At 37.1% G+C, this 15534-nt stretch overlaps 3 protein-coding genes and 1 pseudogene across 3 annotated transcripts; all 4 read right to left on the reverse strand.

The window, feature by feature from the left end:
- Nucleotides 1–211: 211 nt before the first annotated feature.
- Nucleotides 212–1693, reverse strand: LOC114261245 (uncharacterized). The gene is made up of 3 exons (XM_082905131.1): nt 1435–1693; nt 920–1266; nt 212–778 (listed from the first exon to the last, which is right to left on the reverse strand). The coding sequence occupies exons 1-3, from the start codon at nt 1691–1693 to the stop codon at nt 212–214; spliced, it is 1173 nt and encodes a 390-aa protein (XP_082761257.1).
- Nucleotides 1694–2565: 872 nt separating this feature from the next.
- On the reverse strand, nt 2566–2964 carry LOC145807187 (uncharacterized). Its single transcript, XM_082905132.1, has one exon. The coding sequence runs from the start codon at nt 2962–2964 to the stop codon at nt 2566–2568; it is 399 nt and encodes a 132-aa protein (XP_082761258.1).
- Nucleotides 2965–3135: 171 nt separating this feature from the next.
- LOC145807188 (uncharacterized) lies at nt 3136–4716 on the reverse strand. The gene is made up of 2 exons (XM_082905133.1): nt 4437–4716; nt 3136–4094 (listed from the first exon to the last, which is right to left on the reverse strand). The coding sequence occupies exons 1-2, from the start codon at nt 4714–4716 to the stop codon at nt 3136–3138; spliced, it is 1239 nt and encodes a 412-aa protein (XP_082761259.1).
- A 4549-nt stretch (nt 4717–9265) lies between these two features.
- On the reverse strand, nt 9266–9893 carry LOC114261244 (protein JINGUBANG pseudogene; annotated as a pseudogene).
- Nucleotides 9894–15534: the final 5641 nt, after the last annotated feature.

Consider the following 15534-nt stretch of genomic DNA (forward strand, 5'->3'; position numbering starts at 1 on the left):
ATTTTTGGACATACTGTTGGGTATCTTTCTGCATACGCGGTCACCAGTACCCATGAGTGAGGGCTCTGTGTGCCAAGGACCGACCTCCAATGTGACTGCCATAGATCCCCTCGTGGATTTCATAAAGAAAGTTCTCCACAAGATTGGGGTGAACACAAAGAAGATATGGACCAAGGTAAGACTTTTTGTAAAGCTTGCCCGAAGGTGAGATCTAAAATTGCGCAGCTCGGTGCCTTGTTTTATGCGCCTCTTTCTTGTTATCTGGGAGGGCACCATTTTTTAAGAAGGCAAGGAGTGGGTCCATCCAGCTCGGACCGAGGTCAATACAGAGGACCGAGCTGGGTGGATCGACAGTCGGTTGAGGAACAAATTCAACCCATATCTTGCGACCATTTTTGGAGTCCACCGAAGAGCCAAGACAGGCTAAGGCATTGGCGTGGCTATTTCCATCACGGCCAATTTTCACAACCCTGATAGCTTGAAACCTGCGAATCAAGTGCTTGGCTTGTTCTGCATAGGATGTCATTCGGTCATCGCGAGTTTTGTATACTCCAGTCAATTGGTTCACCACAAGTTGGGAGTCGCTACAAACGTGCAACTCCTCTGCATTAAAGTGTTCAGCATTGCATGGACCAGCTAGCAGAGCCTCGTATTCAGCTTCGTTATTGGAAGCCTTCCATCCCAGTCTGACGGCTTGCTCCCAAACAAACCCCTCTGGTGAAATAAGGACCACTCCCGCTCTAGAACCCTTTTGGTTAGAGGATCCATCAACGAACAGCTGCCAAACATCTCCAATGAAAAGTTTCCATGCCTCAGCGGGGGTTTAATGAGTGTTGTGGATTCCGGTTGCTAAGGCTGAGCTCCCTTTAGAGGGACCGGTCAGTCCAGGAGTGAATTCTGCTACGAAGTTTGCTAACACTTGAGCTTTGATAGCAATCCGTGGCTGGAATTTAATGTCAAACTCACCCAATTCTACTGCCCACTTCGCTGTTCGGCCCGAGAAATCAACTCGGCTGAACACAGACTTTAGAGGGTACTCTGTGAGGACATTGATGGTGTGTCCTTGGAAGTAGTGAGCAAACTTCCTGAAGGCTATCAGCAGGGCATATGCCAGCTTCTCTAGAGGTAGGTATCTGGTTTTGGCATCCAAAAGGGTTTTGCTGACGTAGTATACTGGCTTTTGTTCCTTCCCTTCCTCTCTAATCAAGACTGCACTCACAGCGTGATCGGAGACAGCCAAGTAAACAAAGAGCTCTTCGTTGGGGACTGGAGTAGACAAAAGAGGAGGAGAAGAAAGATACTTCTTCAACTCTGTGAGTGCTTCGGAGCACTGGTCACTCCATTCGAAGTCTGCCTTCTTTCTTAGGAGTTAGAAGAAGGGTCTCATTCGATCGGAAGACCAACTAATGAAACGATTCAATGCTGCGGCCATACCAGTGAGCTTTTGGAGTTCCCTAGCCTTCCTAGGTGCCTCAATGTCTTGGAGGGCTTTGATCTGGTCAAGATTGACTTCGATGCCTTGTCTGGTCACCATATATCCTAAGAACTTCCCTGAACCTACCCCGAATGCACATTTTGAGGCGTTCAAACGAAGCTTGTGGGTCTTCAGGATTTGGAACACTTCCTCTAAGTCTCTCAGATGATGTTCAACCAATTTGCTTTTGACCACCATGTCATCTATATAGGCCTCCATAGTCTTGCCTAGTTGGTCCTTGAACATTTTAGTGACCATCCGTTGATAGGTCGACCGGCGTTCTTCAGGCCAAAAGGCATCACTTTGTAGCAGTAGGTGCCCCTTGGGCTAATGAATGCTGTCTTCTCCTGGTCAGGGCCAAACAAAGGGATTTGATGATAATCACTGTAAGCATCCAGGAAGCTCATCCGTTCATATCCGGCCGTTGTGTCCACCAGTTGGTCTATTCGTGGGAGAGGAAAGCTGTCCTTAGGACAAGCTCTGTTGAGGCTAGTGAAGTCGACGCATACCTTCCATTTTTCGTTCTTTTTCTTCACCACAACGGGGTTAGACAACCATTTCGGATATTGTACCTCCCGAATGACCCCTGCTGCCAGAAGCTTGTTTACCTCTTGAATGACCGCTTCCGTATGTTCTACGGATGATCCTCTGCTCTTTTGGACCACGGGCCGAGCTGTTGGTTGGACGTTGAGTTGGTGACATGCAAAGGTTGGGTCCAACCCAGGGGTCTCGTAAGCAGACCAGGCAAACACTTCGATATTCTTGCGGAGGAAAGCTAGCAATTGCTCTTTCTTTTCGGCGAAAAGCGAAGTGCCGAGCAGAAAGAACTTGTCTGGATCTCCTCCATCCACCAAGATCGTTTCGAGATCCTCCACCATCTTCTCTGTTGGTAGTCTACCAATGTCTTCCAGTACAGGCTGATCAGGCAGTTCAACCATTTGGACTTCCTTGCATTCTTGTTTAGACTTCATAGCGGCGATGAAGCAGTGCTTTGCCGCTACTTGGTCACCCCTGATCTCCTCCACCCCATTCTTTGTTGGGAAATGAACTACCTGGTGGTAAGTAGATGGCACCGCCTCCATTGTATGAATCTAAGGTCGGCCGAGGATTGCATTGTAAGGAGATGAAGTATTGATCACCAAGAAGTCGACAGGGACCACTTTGGACTTTGCTGTGACAGACAAGGTGATCCGGCCGAGCGGCCACTCTGTCTGTCCATTGAAGCCGACTAGAGGGGAGATTGTGGGGATTAAGTGTTGCTCATCAAGACCCAGCTTTTTGAAAAGGTCATAATACATAATGTCATCGGCGCTCCCTTGATCAATTAGGACTCGTTTTACATCAAATTTGTTCGCCACACCGACGGTGACGATGAAGGCATCAGTGTGAGGATGTTGGATCCCGTCCAAATCTTTCTCGAAGAACACAATGTCGAATTGAGAAGGCTTTACTTTCGTTCTGGACTTTTTGAGCAATGGTCCTACTGACATGACTTGTTGCAAGTGCGTGGCTATCTAAATCTCACCACGAAAGGCATTCTCCTTTTGGGGGTCGGTCATCCCATGGATGACGTTGATCACTAGCCTTGGGGCTTGGTCCTCTGGTGGAGGGGCTAGGGGCTGCCCCTGTTTTGCCCTTGTCTTCTCCACATCAATCCATTACTAAAGGTGGCCGACAGTGACCAAGTCTTCAAGATGCCTCTTAAGGTCTCTGCAGTTCTGCGTCTTATGTCCCTTCTCACGATGATAGGTGCACCGCCACTCTTGATTGCACTGAACAGGGTCCCCCATCATCTTAAGAGGCCAAACGAAGTAGGGTTCTCCCTTGATTTTTTCCAAGAGCCTGTAAATTGGCTCCGTGAACACAGTGGTTATGGCTTCATAGGATCTACTCCTTTCCTCTTCGGTTTCCATGGTCGGTTGCTTATTTTGGCCATACCTCCTTCTTTGGTCCTCCTTCCTAGGCTGTTCGGCCCTATGTTGCCAGAAAGCCTTAACTTCCTCATCTGCAACTGACACTTGAACAGAGGCTGTGTCATCTTCCACACGGGCACGCTCCCCTATTCGAGCCCTTAGCACTTTCAAGTCAAAGGCAGGATGTTTCGTCAATGACTGCCTGAGCTTATGTGAAGGGGGGAGGCCTTGTTTGAAGTATAGGGCTGCTAACGACTCACTACAAACATCTTCTTCCAAATCGCCATACGCCTCCCAACACCGTCTAGCATATTCACGCAAAGACTCCTTTTTATCTTTTCGAATATTGAACAAGGTGTCCAACCCCTTCGGGATTCGGCTATTAGAAACAAACCGTGCGAGGAAGGCCTTAGAGAGCTGAGCCCAATCATAGATTGATTGAAGAGGAAACTTGTCATACCACTGGAGGCCGTGCTCACCAAGGCTAGAGGCAAAAACCTTGCACATGAACGCATCGTTCTGATTCCAAAGTGACATCATTTGGCGGTAATGGCTGATGTCAGTTAGGGGGTCTGACTTCCCATCATAAAGGATGAATTTCAGTGGACTGTACTTATGAGGGGCTTCCACCGCTTCAATCTCAGGGCAGAGGGGGGAAGAGACTAGTTGGTCCCGAGCACGACGCTCTATCTGATGAACAGACCGATCTAGATGCTCTTTTTCCCTTTCTAATCACAGCTCTGCTACTTTGTTCGACCGTCGGTCATCTTCTCAGTTGTCGTTCAACCATGTTCTCAAGTCACACGGTCGCTCGTTACGACGGCGCGGAGGCAAAGAGATTGCTGAATAATGACTAACGGACTTTTGTCTCTTGCGAGGGTCTTCTCGGAGATTCTCTGTCCTACTGCTGGCTCCCTCGCTATGTACTGGAATCGGCCGGCTACGCTCACCACGAATAGTACCGTAGTTAGACCGTTCCCGTCATGGGGGCGGTGGAAGAGTGTGCCTCCGTTGTTGCGACAGTCCCCCTCCGGACTTCCTTGGCTCACCTTGAGGTGCCATCTGCTTCCTCAATTGAGCACATAGCTCCTCAATCTCCAGACTCATCGAGTCGATGACATGATCATGGTGGTCCTTCTCAACAAATAGCCGTTGAGATGACTGATAGGCGGCGGCAGCATGAAGTCGCTCCGCCGTATCGAGGGTCGGGCTGTCGTGGTCCATCAGGTTATCATTTTCGGTAGGGAAGGCCAGGCCCTTGTCTTTGGTTTTCTCTGTTGCTGGAGTCTTCTCTCTAATCCCAGGTTGCGAGGTTCCTTCAATACCCATCGTCGGAGTTCGTCACAAAGCAATCAGAGAACGATTCCCACAGACGGCGCCAAATGTGTGGACCGATTTCCGCAATAGAGTAAAACGAAACTTTGTGGATGAACTCTGGTGCACCGTTGGGTGAAGGCCTGTGCAAGAAACGAACGATTAGGCTGCCCGACCGGGGATTGGTCAGAAACCCCTCTGACGGTCAAGTTAGTACCAGAATTTGGTATGGTGAAGGTTGGGTATACGAGTAAGTTTAGAGTGTCAAGAGATCGATCCTTCATCAAGGAGAGTCAGGTTACCTTTTATAAGGACTGTTTGACTTGCTCACCAAGTTTCTCTCTTTGCCGCCCGATACTTTAGCCGAAATGTTAGGTTGCTCCTCAATGGGAAGAGCAAAGAATTCATTAAGCAATTCCGTTATTCGTGACAGATCAAATGCTCCTTCCGTGTATCGGACGTGAGCTAATTTGCACGATTGGTTCGTATCGGATGCTCTTACGGTTGGTTCAGCGCCCTGATTCAACTTGGTCATCCTTCTTAGCTACACTCGGCCCAGGTTCGTACTTTGGGCTGCGTGGTTCAGATTACTTGGTCCGTTGGGCTTAAAATCACACTTGGTCTACATGTTTGGTCCCTTGGTGGTTCTTCTCTAGTTCAAGTAAACGCTTGGCCCACACGGTTTGGACCGTTGAACACTAGCTCGGCCCAAACTCGTGCCTAGGTTTTAACGTTTTGATCCTGTAGCATTACCAGGCCCAAGCATTGCCCTTGGGCTTGCGGTCTTCTCTTTGTTCTGCTTACACTTTGTAAATGACCCTCTTCAACACCTAAGGTTCCAAGCCAAGCATTCTTAGTTATGACGAATAATGGCCTTGACACGAGTCATGGGTTTCCTAATTTTCTTAAAATATTAGGTGGCGATTCTGAGATCTGATGATGCAGTCCATTTTTGGCAAAGATTTTTTTTTGCAATAAAATGAATTTTCTATAAAGTTGCCAAATCTGGACTCTCATCTATATTTCACATTACATTCGTGAGACTAGAAAAAAGAAATCGAGGGTTCGAACTGTTTAACGCCTGCGAGTATCCCCTGAGCATGTTACACGTGGCCTTGTCTTCTACCCATCGACCACGATCCACATGTCTAGTACTCTGCTACTATCACTGCCATCTTCATTGGCATTTCCGCTACTGTCTTCTATTAGACCCTCTACTCCACCACCCAAATGGACCTCTATGACATGATGAAACAAAAATGGAACAATCCAAAAATTGGTGGTAACATACACAGATAGATCCATGTCAGTCCACACAAACATAATTGAGAGAAAGAGAGAAGAGAGAGAGAGGGGGGGAGAGAAAAGACCTCCATGTGACAGAACAAAGACTTTCTCGTGCAGAGGTTAAAGTTAGGAAGATTACAAGAAAAAAGGGCGGTTATGGCGATGGTGGTGGCGAGAGGCGGTAGAGGAGGCGGCGGCAGAGCCACTATGAGCGGCCTTCGAGTTAACTACCAATCTCCAATCATAGGTGACAGATCATAGGTAGGAGAGAAGAGAGAAGAGAGAAGAGAGAGAGAGAGAGAGAGAGAGCGCGCTTTGGTTTTGAGCATGTAAAATGAAAAGTTTGTCCCCCGTATAACGCATATATATATATATATATATCTAGATAGTTTGGTCATTTTATCTAAATTGTCTTTATAAACAAACTATTTTAACGCCTAGACTTTTGATTAAATAAAATCTAATTTTATATTTATCGACCGAATGTCCTATTTATTATGGTAGAATTGGATATTTTGGTCTGAATTAGGATCTCAATAATATTTTTTTGTAATGTAATAATTTTGCAATGGCAATTTAAAGGTAATTTGAACCCCAAAACACAATCAATTTGGTACTTTAAGAGTGATTTGAGGGTTTAAATCACCATTGCAGGATTATTGCATTAACTATTATTGCAAACTCCTATCTAGACGTAGTTTTATTTATTTAAAAATAAATAAATTCACATAATAAATATTATATGTGCATGTAAAATACATCGTATTTAGAAAAACTTATTATTTTATTAGGATAAATTATAAATACACCATCTGAGATTTGTTTAAATACAAATTGTCTCATTTGATTTAAAAAATTTCAAGTAATCCTTTGTCAGAATTTTTTATTTAATAGAATTAATTTAAAAAATAAAATTCATAACTACTGTCCTATACAATAATAAAATTATCTATATTATTAATTGAAATAAATTTTTGATATCATTAAAAATTATTAATTAACTTAATAATTTATTAATAAAATTAAAATTAAAAATTTCAGAAAGCTGAATATAATTTTCAGAATTATAAATAAAAAAAAAATTCGTGTTTTAGTCTGTAATTTAATTTTTTTTTGTTAAGGTACAGTCAACAATGGAGCATGAACTCATGACACCTGGATGGCCTGTGGTTATGTCATGTTTTTGTCTATATATCAACGGACATTTCTAACAAACAAAATAGACCAGTTAAGAGAGAGACGTCAAAAAAATGGTGGCGACAAAATTGGATTTGCCAACCCCAAATATATAGTCTCTTCTCGATGGGGAAAATGCTGTAATATGCGACACATGATATGTACCTTATTATAAAATGCATAAATTTATTATAAAATTTTATAATATTAATCATAAAATATATAATCATGTTATAAATTGGTGTGAATGAATGTTCAAAATTTTATGGTTGATATTGCAATAGTTTATGGTTTAGTTATAATATTTTTTGTTATATCAATTTATGGAGAAATTATATATTTTGTGATTAATATTACGAAATTTTGTGATAGGGGTGCAAATGGTATTGGAGAACCCTTTGGCTGGATAGGCATTTTTGTAGGTTTTATGGGTTGGAACTTCTTGATTTAATTTCTTAGGATAAATTACATTGAAAAATTACAAATAGTCTCGTAATAGTTTTGACATTATCATACTGATTTCCCTTTTTAATAAGACTAAAGAAGTTAAAATTTATATAAATAGTGTGAAGATACACGAATAATCATAGAAAAATATATATTTTAGTATAAAAAAATAGCAATATCATTTGGGAACTACTATTCTCACTCAACTTTACTCCAAATATACTCTCTTCTTTGTTCTTTATTTTATATAGTTACATTAATACCCTTTCACACAAAATATACTCTTTAAAAAAGATCAAAATTCCAAGGGTATGTATCTATGTATAATAAAGATAAAGAATTGAGTGTATTTAGAGCAAAGTAGAGTGGCAATAGCAACTCTCTATTATTTTTCTATTCATCTAACTAATGAATTATTCATGAAAAAAGAAATATTATATAAATTAAAATATTAAAAAAATTTAATATAATTATATTAAAATTGTAAAATTTATTGTATTTCTTTTAAATCTTAGGAGAGATCCATATCATTTACTCATTATATTAGATTCCATGCAGGGTCAACTCTGCCTGCTATGGGTCAAAAACAAGGTTCTCTCTCTCTCTCTCTCTCTCTCTCTCTCAATTAAGGCGACTAAGGTGGTCGCCTCGAACTCCTAATTTTGAACAGGGTCAACTCTGCCTGCTATGGGTCAAAAACAAGGTTCTCTCTCTCTCTCTCTCTCTCTCTCTCAATTAAGGCGACTAAGGTGGTCGCTTCGAACTCCTAATTTTGAACAGGGTCAACTCTGCCTGCTATGGGTCAAAAACAAGGTTTTCTCTCTCTCTCTCTCTCTCTCTCTCTCTCTCTCTCAATTAAGGCGACTAAGGTGGTCGCCTCGAACTCCTAATTTTGAACAAAATTTAGAGTCCCCAACTAGGGAAGCGTATCATGTCGTGTTATTTCATAATTACTTCAATATTTACTCAATTCATTTATTTTCAAGTTATCGTATGGTATTATTTTGATCCTTGTCCGATTGATGTTTAATGTGAAAACTTTCACTTTTAGTTAAAAATAAGAGATTATTTTATTTTTATCCCTATACTTTTACACGATTTTCAATGACCCCCAGACTACTCTTATTTTCACGCGTACCCCCATACTATTTAAGTTACTATCAATTTTGCCCCTGCCGTCACATTTGAAACGAAAAATGTTAGAAAAATTACATTTTGGCCCAAAATTTCAAAAAAAAGATGCAAACCCACTCTTTCCTACTAGCAAATCACCACCACCAACCACCACTTCAAGCCCTTCTATCTCCTTTGTTATAACTCTGTTTCACCTCATTTTTACGTCGTTGGATTTAACTCACAGTCTAGTTGTCGTATCATATGTCACACGTCTTGTTCTTCCTCTTTTTGCATGCTATCAGAGCTCCAAAAGTTGATAAAAAAAAAAAATAAGACTTTTCTTCTCATTTTTTACTTTTCTTCGAGCCATCTTTCGGACTTTATATCTTTCTCGATTCTTAACGGTTCTACTTCATTCTTTCGTCATTCTCTTTACCTCACTTCCTACTTCGCTCTACACTACCTCACTTTCTCACTTCTTTGTGTAATGGGCGGTTTTGGTATGCCGAAAGTTGTCCAAAAACTAATTTTGAAAATTTCAAAACATAACAACCCATATGATGCAGTTCTGTGAAAAAAAGTGTTTGGTACCCTTTCCCTACATCTCTCACCACCATATCTTGACACTCCTATTTGCGGAGCCGGTGAAGACCAACCCATCAAATTCGGCAACCACCATTCATCACGTCATCATGAACATGAATCGATTCCAAGCATTCGAATTCAATACTCTTCAAACCTTTATTGCCTTATCCCAAGAAGTTGAGTATAACAAAGATTTGTCTTTGCTCAAACTAAGACATGAAATCACATCGAAATGTTTGATCCAAACCGTATTTCGATTCCTTCTCACCTTAACATAATTGCTCAGATTGATCGAGCTCCTTATATAAGGTTTCAACGTGGGTAAAGTCCTAATTCGTTTGTGAATTGTTGGATTCTTCGCAGACACTTTCCATAATCGAATCTTCCCGTCTTGATGGCCCGTGAAGATGATTTCATTTGCAATTACAATGGCAAACTAACCCACTATTCGATTTGAACCCAGAAAACTTCTTATGATTCTTCCATACCCGAATGTTCTTGCTATCAGAACCAGTGTACAACAAGTCGCTAGAGGTGGCAAGCGAGTATATATGGCCTTTTTCGCGAACAAGAGAACCCATTAGGCCTGCGTATGAATAGTAATCGTCGATTTAAGCGGCGTGACAGGATCATTGAGATTTCGATAATGGCAAGGATTCGTCCCAGGAAGTCGCGTTTGGTAGAGAAATGTTAGAAGGGCTGGTGTTGACATTACTGAATCGAAACGATTCATTTGCGAGCTGGAGAAGTGTTAGGAGGGTTGGTTTGCATCTTTCTTTTGAAATTTGGGGCCAAAATGTAATTCTTTTAACGTTTTTTGTTTCAAATGTGACGACATGGACAAAATTGATAGTAATTTAAATAGTATGAGGGTACGAGTGAAAATAAGAATAGTCTGTGGGGTCATTGAAAATCGTGTAACAGTATAGGAGTAAAAATAAAATAATCTCTAAAAATAACTTAGCAAGTGTATGGAGAGATTAAAATTTTTCTCATAAGTTGAATTCTATAAAATTTATTTCTACTAGATGAAATTATTTATAGAATGTTTGATTTTAATTCAATTGCATTTTTCTAATTAAAAAATTGTACCTTATTACTATATATTTTTTACTAGATTGACTCTAAAATAGGTAACAAAAAAATACATATCTCAAATGAAAAAAAGATATTAGCCTTAATTATTATTTTACATACTTTTTTATTCAGTTAGATGGAGTTAAATAAAATATTAAAAAAATGTCATGGCATCCCTTAGTAAACATTAAAATATATAACTAATAATTCATGTTATTGAGTCGTGTCATACTTGAGTTCATGTAGAAAAATAGTCAATCCTAACTTGCTAATTTTATATATTGCTTGAGTTGTGTTGAAAATTCTCATCCTTACCCCCAATTAATTTTAGTTATTATAGCATTGGTAATCTAAAAAATAAAAATTTGATTCAACTAATTGAAAATCTACTATTATATATATATATATATATATGTATATATATTGGATAATGATATATGAAGGGTGCAATTTAAAAAATTCGCCTTAGGCCCCTAATAACTCAAGATCGGCCCTCTTTTTTGTGAAATAGTTTACTGAATGTACGATTTAATCAATTTTAAATATAAAAAGTGTATTTTTTCCATTAACAATTATAAGTATAATAACTATAATCCATAATATTTTATATACAATTAATATATTTAGAAAACAACCATCAATTAGTTTTAATAATTCATCATATCAATAAGTTTTTTTTAGGGACTTTTTTTTTATTTTTTTTTTTATGAGCAAGTATAATAACAAAAAATTAAGACTTGTTTAATATTTTTTTCAATTTTTTTTAGGCTTTTTTTTTCAATCAATTTTCGGAGGCGCTTGTGACCAAAGCTGGCACTGATTCCACGCACGCATGGTTCTTCTCCAATGCATTCATTGTTTTACAAGTGGAAAAAGTAATGTTAATTAATTTACGCTATATTTGGTTGGGAAATTTAGTGAAGAAATTGGAAAGGTAAAGAGAAAAAGTATGTGAAATTAGGTGAAATATAGGTATATTTTATTCATATTTCATCTACTTTTTCTATTTCACTTTTCAAATCTCTCCTCAAATCACTCAACCAAACACAATATTAGGGGAATAATAGGCCAAGAGGATGAGACTTTTTCTCGTTCAAATTTTCCAACTTTACGTTGATTTGCTGAGTAAGACAATTTTTAATTTTTATTTGGAAAATATTATTTTACCCTCCAAACTTTCACATTTTTTTTAATTTGACTCCCAAACTTTGATTAATATCAATTTTATATCTAAATTTTCAAAACTTTAATCAATTTGACCTCTGCCGTCACATTCTGTCTACAATTAGACAGAATGTATTAACGTGGCACTAAAATTCATTTTACCCCCTAAACTATACTTAAAAATCAATTTGCTCCCCAAATTAAAAATCATTTACCTCCCAAACTATATCTTAAAAATCAATTTGCTGCCCACATTAACACATTCCGTCAAATTGTAGACGGAATGTGATGGCCGGGGTTAAATTAATCAAAATTTTGAAAGTTTAGGTGTAAAATTGATATTAATCGAAATCTAGAGGTCAAATTAAAAAATGCGTGAAAGTTTAGGAGGCGAAACGATATTTTTTCTTTTTATTTTATTTGCAATTTTATAGTATGCTTTGACTAAAGTCTCAATCGTTTAATAGAGCAAAATTCCAAAGTGTTAATGTAAGAATCCATAAATACACATGGGAATAGAGGAATTTTTCAATGGTTTATACGAAAAACAATGCTTAAGCATCCAATAAAACATCATGAAAGAGTTGGCATTTTGGACCATAACACGAGTGCCTTCCAATTAAATTGGCAAACGTAACACAATCATATTCTTGAAATGAAATGAATGGCATCTGTCATTTTCTTATTTTCTTTTCCCTATTTATTTCCATTAGGAGAAAAAGAAGTTTTAGTGGGACCTTTAATGACTAGATGATTGCTCACAATTTGCTGTAATAGATCATTCAACGTTGATAAATGCATCCACAACATTTTGGTCTAAACGCAATTAGTGAGTGTATCTCGTGGGATATGAAACTCTATATAAGACATAGTTTAGGTGACATTTTCACAAGAGACAAAAAGTTTGCAAAAATTTTCCCTCATAAAATATTTTTCCACTTAGTGGAGCAATAATTTGATTTGATTTGTTATTTAGTTTCATTATTGAATTAGCCTTATTATTATTTTTTTTAAAAAAAGTAGTGGATTTAAATCTAGACATCCTAGTTTATTAATGTTGTGTTTGATTGCAGGATTTACACAAAAAGTTTTCATTTTTCTTTCCAAATTCTTTCTTAAATTTCCTAACTAAACACAATATAACTAAAATTACGTTGTAAAAGATGTTGATATAAGGCATGTATGTACTTTTGCACATTTTGAGGAAGCATAGGCCGCAATCGCAGCCAATAATTTCTTGTTTTTTTCATTTAACGGTGACCAAAAAAAAAACTTTTGGTTGTATCAAAAAATAACAATCAAATTACAAGATGACACATGGAATGAGTAACCCATAAAGAATCGTGTCAAGTGATTTTATCAAATGAATCTATCATATATGGAATAAGGGAAGTTTTCTCCTTGGGGATTTGTTTAAAAAATATGCTTTTGGTACTTTCACGTAGAAAGTCACATGTGGCCTCTCAATTTGGACCCATGACACTCATATGGAGTTGCACTCATGATTCAATGATCAACTACAAATAATAACATTGAATCACTTAAATTCAGGAAGGAAGAATATATTTAGGTCTCAAAACATGTTTATGAAACATTGACACACTTTAAGACCTGAAATAAAATAGCTCGAGATAGTTGTGAAAGTGATTCTAATGATTAAGAGAATCGTATTGATATAAAAAGACAAAATGCAGACGTCAAAAGCTTTTCCCACAATCATTCAATCGATCAACAAGAAGCAATTATACTTAAATTAGTCAAAACTCAACATCTTTTAGCTTTAGTTTCAAGTTGTTCTACAATTATCAGTTGTCATTTTAATTTTCAGTTAGTTTTTAGTTCATTAGTAATCATTATTCAATTTTCCTCTATTTAAAACATTAGTCTTTGTTCCTTTCTCCATTCTATACCTAGAAAATTCTTCAAGTAACGAACCAAATGGTTCTCACCCCCAAGACCACACGTAATCTCCTATTTAGAAGTCAAAACTCAATCACATTGGACTGCACTTAGTCCTAACACGCCAAAACAATTCACATCTAAGCCCAAAGATCGTTTTAGAAGTGTAGAAACAACTTTATATGATGCTTTGACTGTGATGGAAGGAGTTTAACAAAGTGCAATGTAGGGTAAAATATATTTTGCACCCTTGCACTTGTATCAAATCTTACTTTAATTCCTACACATAAAATTATTATAGGCAACTTATTGCGCTTTTGGTCAAGTCTCAATATCCGTCTTTTGTTACTCCACCATATAGGTTTATAAAAGTCAGTAATGTGACAAGCATATGACTATAATAAGGACAGAGGAAAAAAATCACCTCCATTTTCCGCCAATACATATTTCGTCTCAAAATTTATATTTTATTATGACTAGATTCTGCTAAAACAAATACAGATTGTGAACAATTAAGGAGATGAACTAGGATTTTGTAGAAATTAGAATCACGAAACTCTATTTGTCACAGTAATATAGTATTTCTCCTTTTTTAATTTCAAAAATTATGTTAGAATCACGAAATTCTATTTTTCATAGTAACATAGTCTTCGGTCTATTCCTTTTCCTTTCTCTTCGATTTTTCGACTATCTTTTTTAATTTCAAAAGCTATGTTTTCTTGCCTCTTCGTCTCTATTTTCAACATATGAACATATATATATATATATTATTCTATTATATAACTCTAACATGCTAATCACGTGGGACAAAGTATGTATTGATAAAAAATAGAAATGATTTTTTCTCTTATCCTCATTTTGTAGTTATATGCTTGTTATATAATTGAATTCTGTTAAATACGTAAACAATAGAATAACAAAAGGGAAACATTGACATTTGAGCAGAAGTGCAGATAGTTGACCGGATTTCATGTGTAGAAACCAAAATGAAATTTGATACAAAATATAATACAAAGTGTAATTTAACCATGAAATTTAAATTTTGTACAATTTTTACGAAGCGGTTAATACTTCTTAGGCTCGAACCTTGTTCTCATGCTTAGCAACTTGATGTTTTACTTCTATTAAAAAAATAAAAAATAAAAAAACCTATGTTTTTACTATTGTAGTAAGCAATGTTGTCCTAAGTGCCCTCGTGTCCTAGTGGATGCATAGGAATGGAGCAGCCCACATTCAGTTGTGTTCTTTGACCATATGTTTGGAGGTGGAGACCATCTTAGATTAAAATTCAATTAAATTGGTGTTCAGTTATAAATAAAAAAGAATCAATTTCAATAGTGCCAAACATTGCATCAAGGTAAAATTATAATCTCTTCATAGAGAATATAAAAAAGAAACAAGATATGCCCATTAGACAAAGGAACATGGATGATTTGTTGAGATTGACCTTTTTAAATGGTTGATAGCTTCTTTAAGTCTATCATTGCACTTTATTTTTTCTGTTGAGTAAAGTATCAAAAAAGTTATAGCAATTGTTTTAAACTCAAAACATGACCCACTAAGCAAAACTTTTTAATACATAGATCTTTTTTCCTCTCTTTTATCGTTATGTAATATTTTTTTACTACTATAGTTGGATTATAAATTTTGATAGAGATTTAAAATGGAAAAAAAAAAAAGAGAAATAGAAAAAAAAAATTTAACTTACATTTTATTTACATTTTTCTCACTTTTTTTTTCATTTTCAAATTCCTATTAAATTTACAATTCAAATATAACCTAAGAAAATACGAGAAATACAACTTTTATATCAACTCTTTATGTTCCAACGAAGGAATAAACACGTCCAACCACTCTACCGTTAAGGGAGAGGCATACCTCTAGTGTTTTAATTGGACTAGAGGGTGCAATAGTGTTTTGTGGTTCAATTTCGGATTCATTTTACTGATTTAAATCATTTAAAGTTAATTGTCTTTCATGTAAATCATCATTTTGAATTGCGTTTGTTTAAAAAAAAAAAAATATATGGATGACAAGTATTAAATTGATAATAGATTATTTATTTTTTTAATATAAATATGA

The sequence above is a fragment of the Camellia sinensis genome, chromosome 14 (assembly GCF_055761805.1).
Source record: "Camellia sinensis isolate YWXY chromosome 14, ASM5576180v1, whole genome shotgun sequence".
Taxonomy (NCBI): Eukaryota; Viridiplantae; Streptophyta; class Magnoliopsida; order Ericales; family Theaceae; genus Camellia; species Camellia sinensis.

What these genes read in the sequence shown, in the direction of transcription:
- LOC145807187 (XM_082905132.1), bottom strand. Translation starts at nt 2,964, where the DNA reads ATGTCAGTAGGACCATTGCTCAAAAAGTCCAGAACGAAAGTAAAGCCT.
- LOC145807188 (XM_082905133.1), bottom strand. Translation starts at nt 4,716, where the DNA reads ATGGGTATTGAAGGAACCTCGCAACCTGGGATTAGAGAGAAGACTCCA. An exon ending in GAAGCAGATGGCACCTCAAG is followed by an intron (nt 4,095 to 4,436) that starts GTGAGCCAAGGA and finishes AAGAGCATCTAG; the next exon opens with ATCGGTCTGTTCATCAGATA.
- LOC114261245 (XM_082905131.1), bottom strand. Translation starts at nt 1,693, where the DNA reads ATGGAGGCCTATATAGATGACATGGTGGTCAAAAGCAAATTGGTTGAA. An exon ending in GGAACTCCAAAAGCTCACTG is followed by an intron (nt 1,267 to 1,434) that starts GTATGGCCGCAG and finishes TGTCTACTCCAG; the next exon opens with TCCCCAACGAAGAGCTCTTT. An exon ending in GGATTGCTATCAAAGCTCAA is followed by an intron (nt 779 to 919) that starts GTGTTAGCAAAC and finishes GATGTTTGGCAG; the next exon opens with CTGTTCGTTGATGGATCCTC.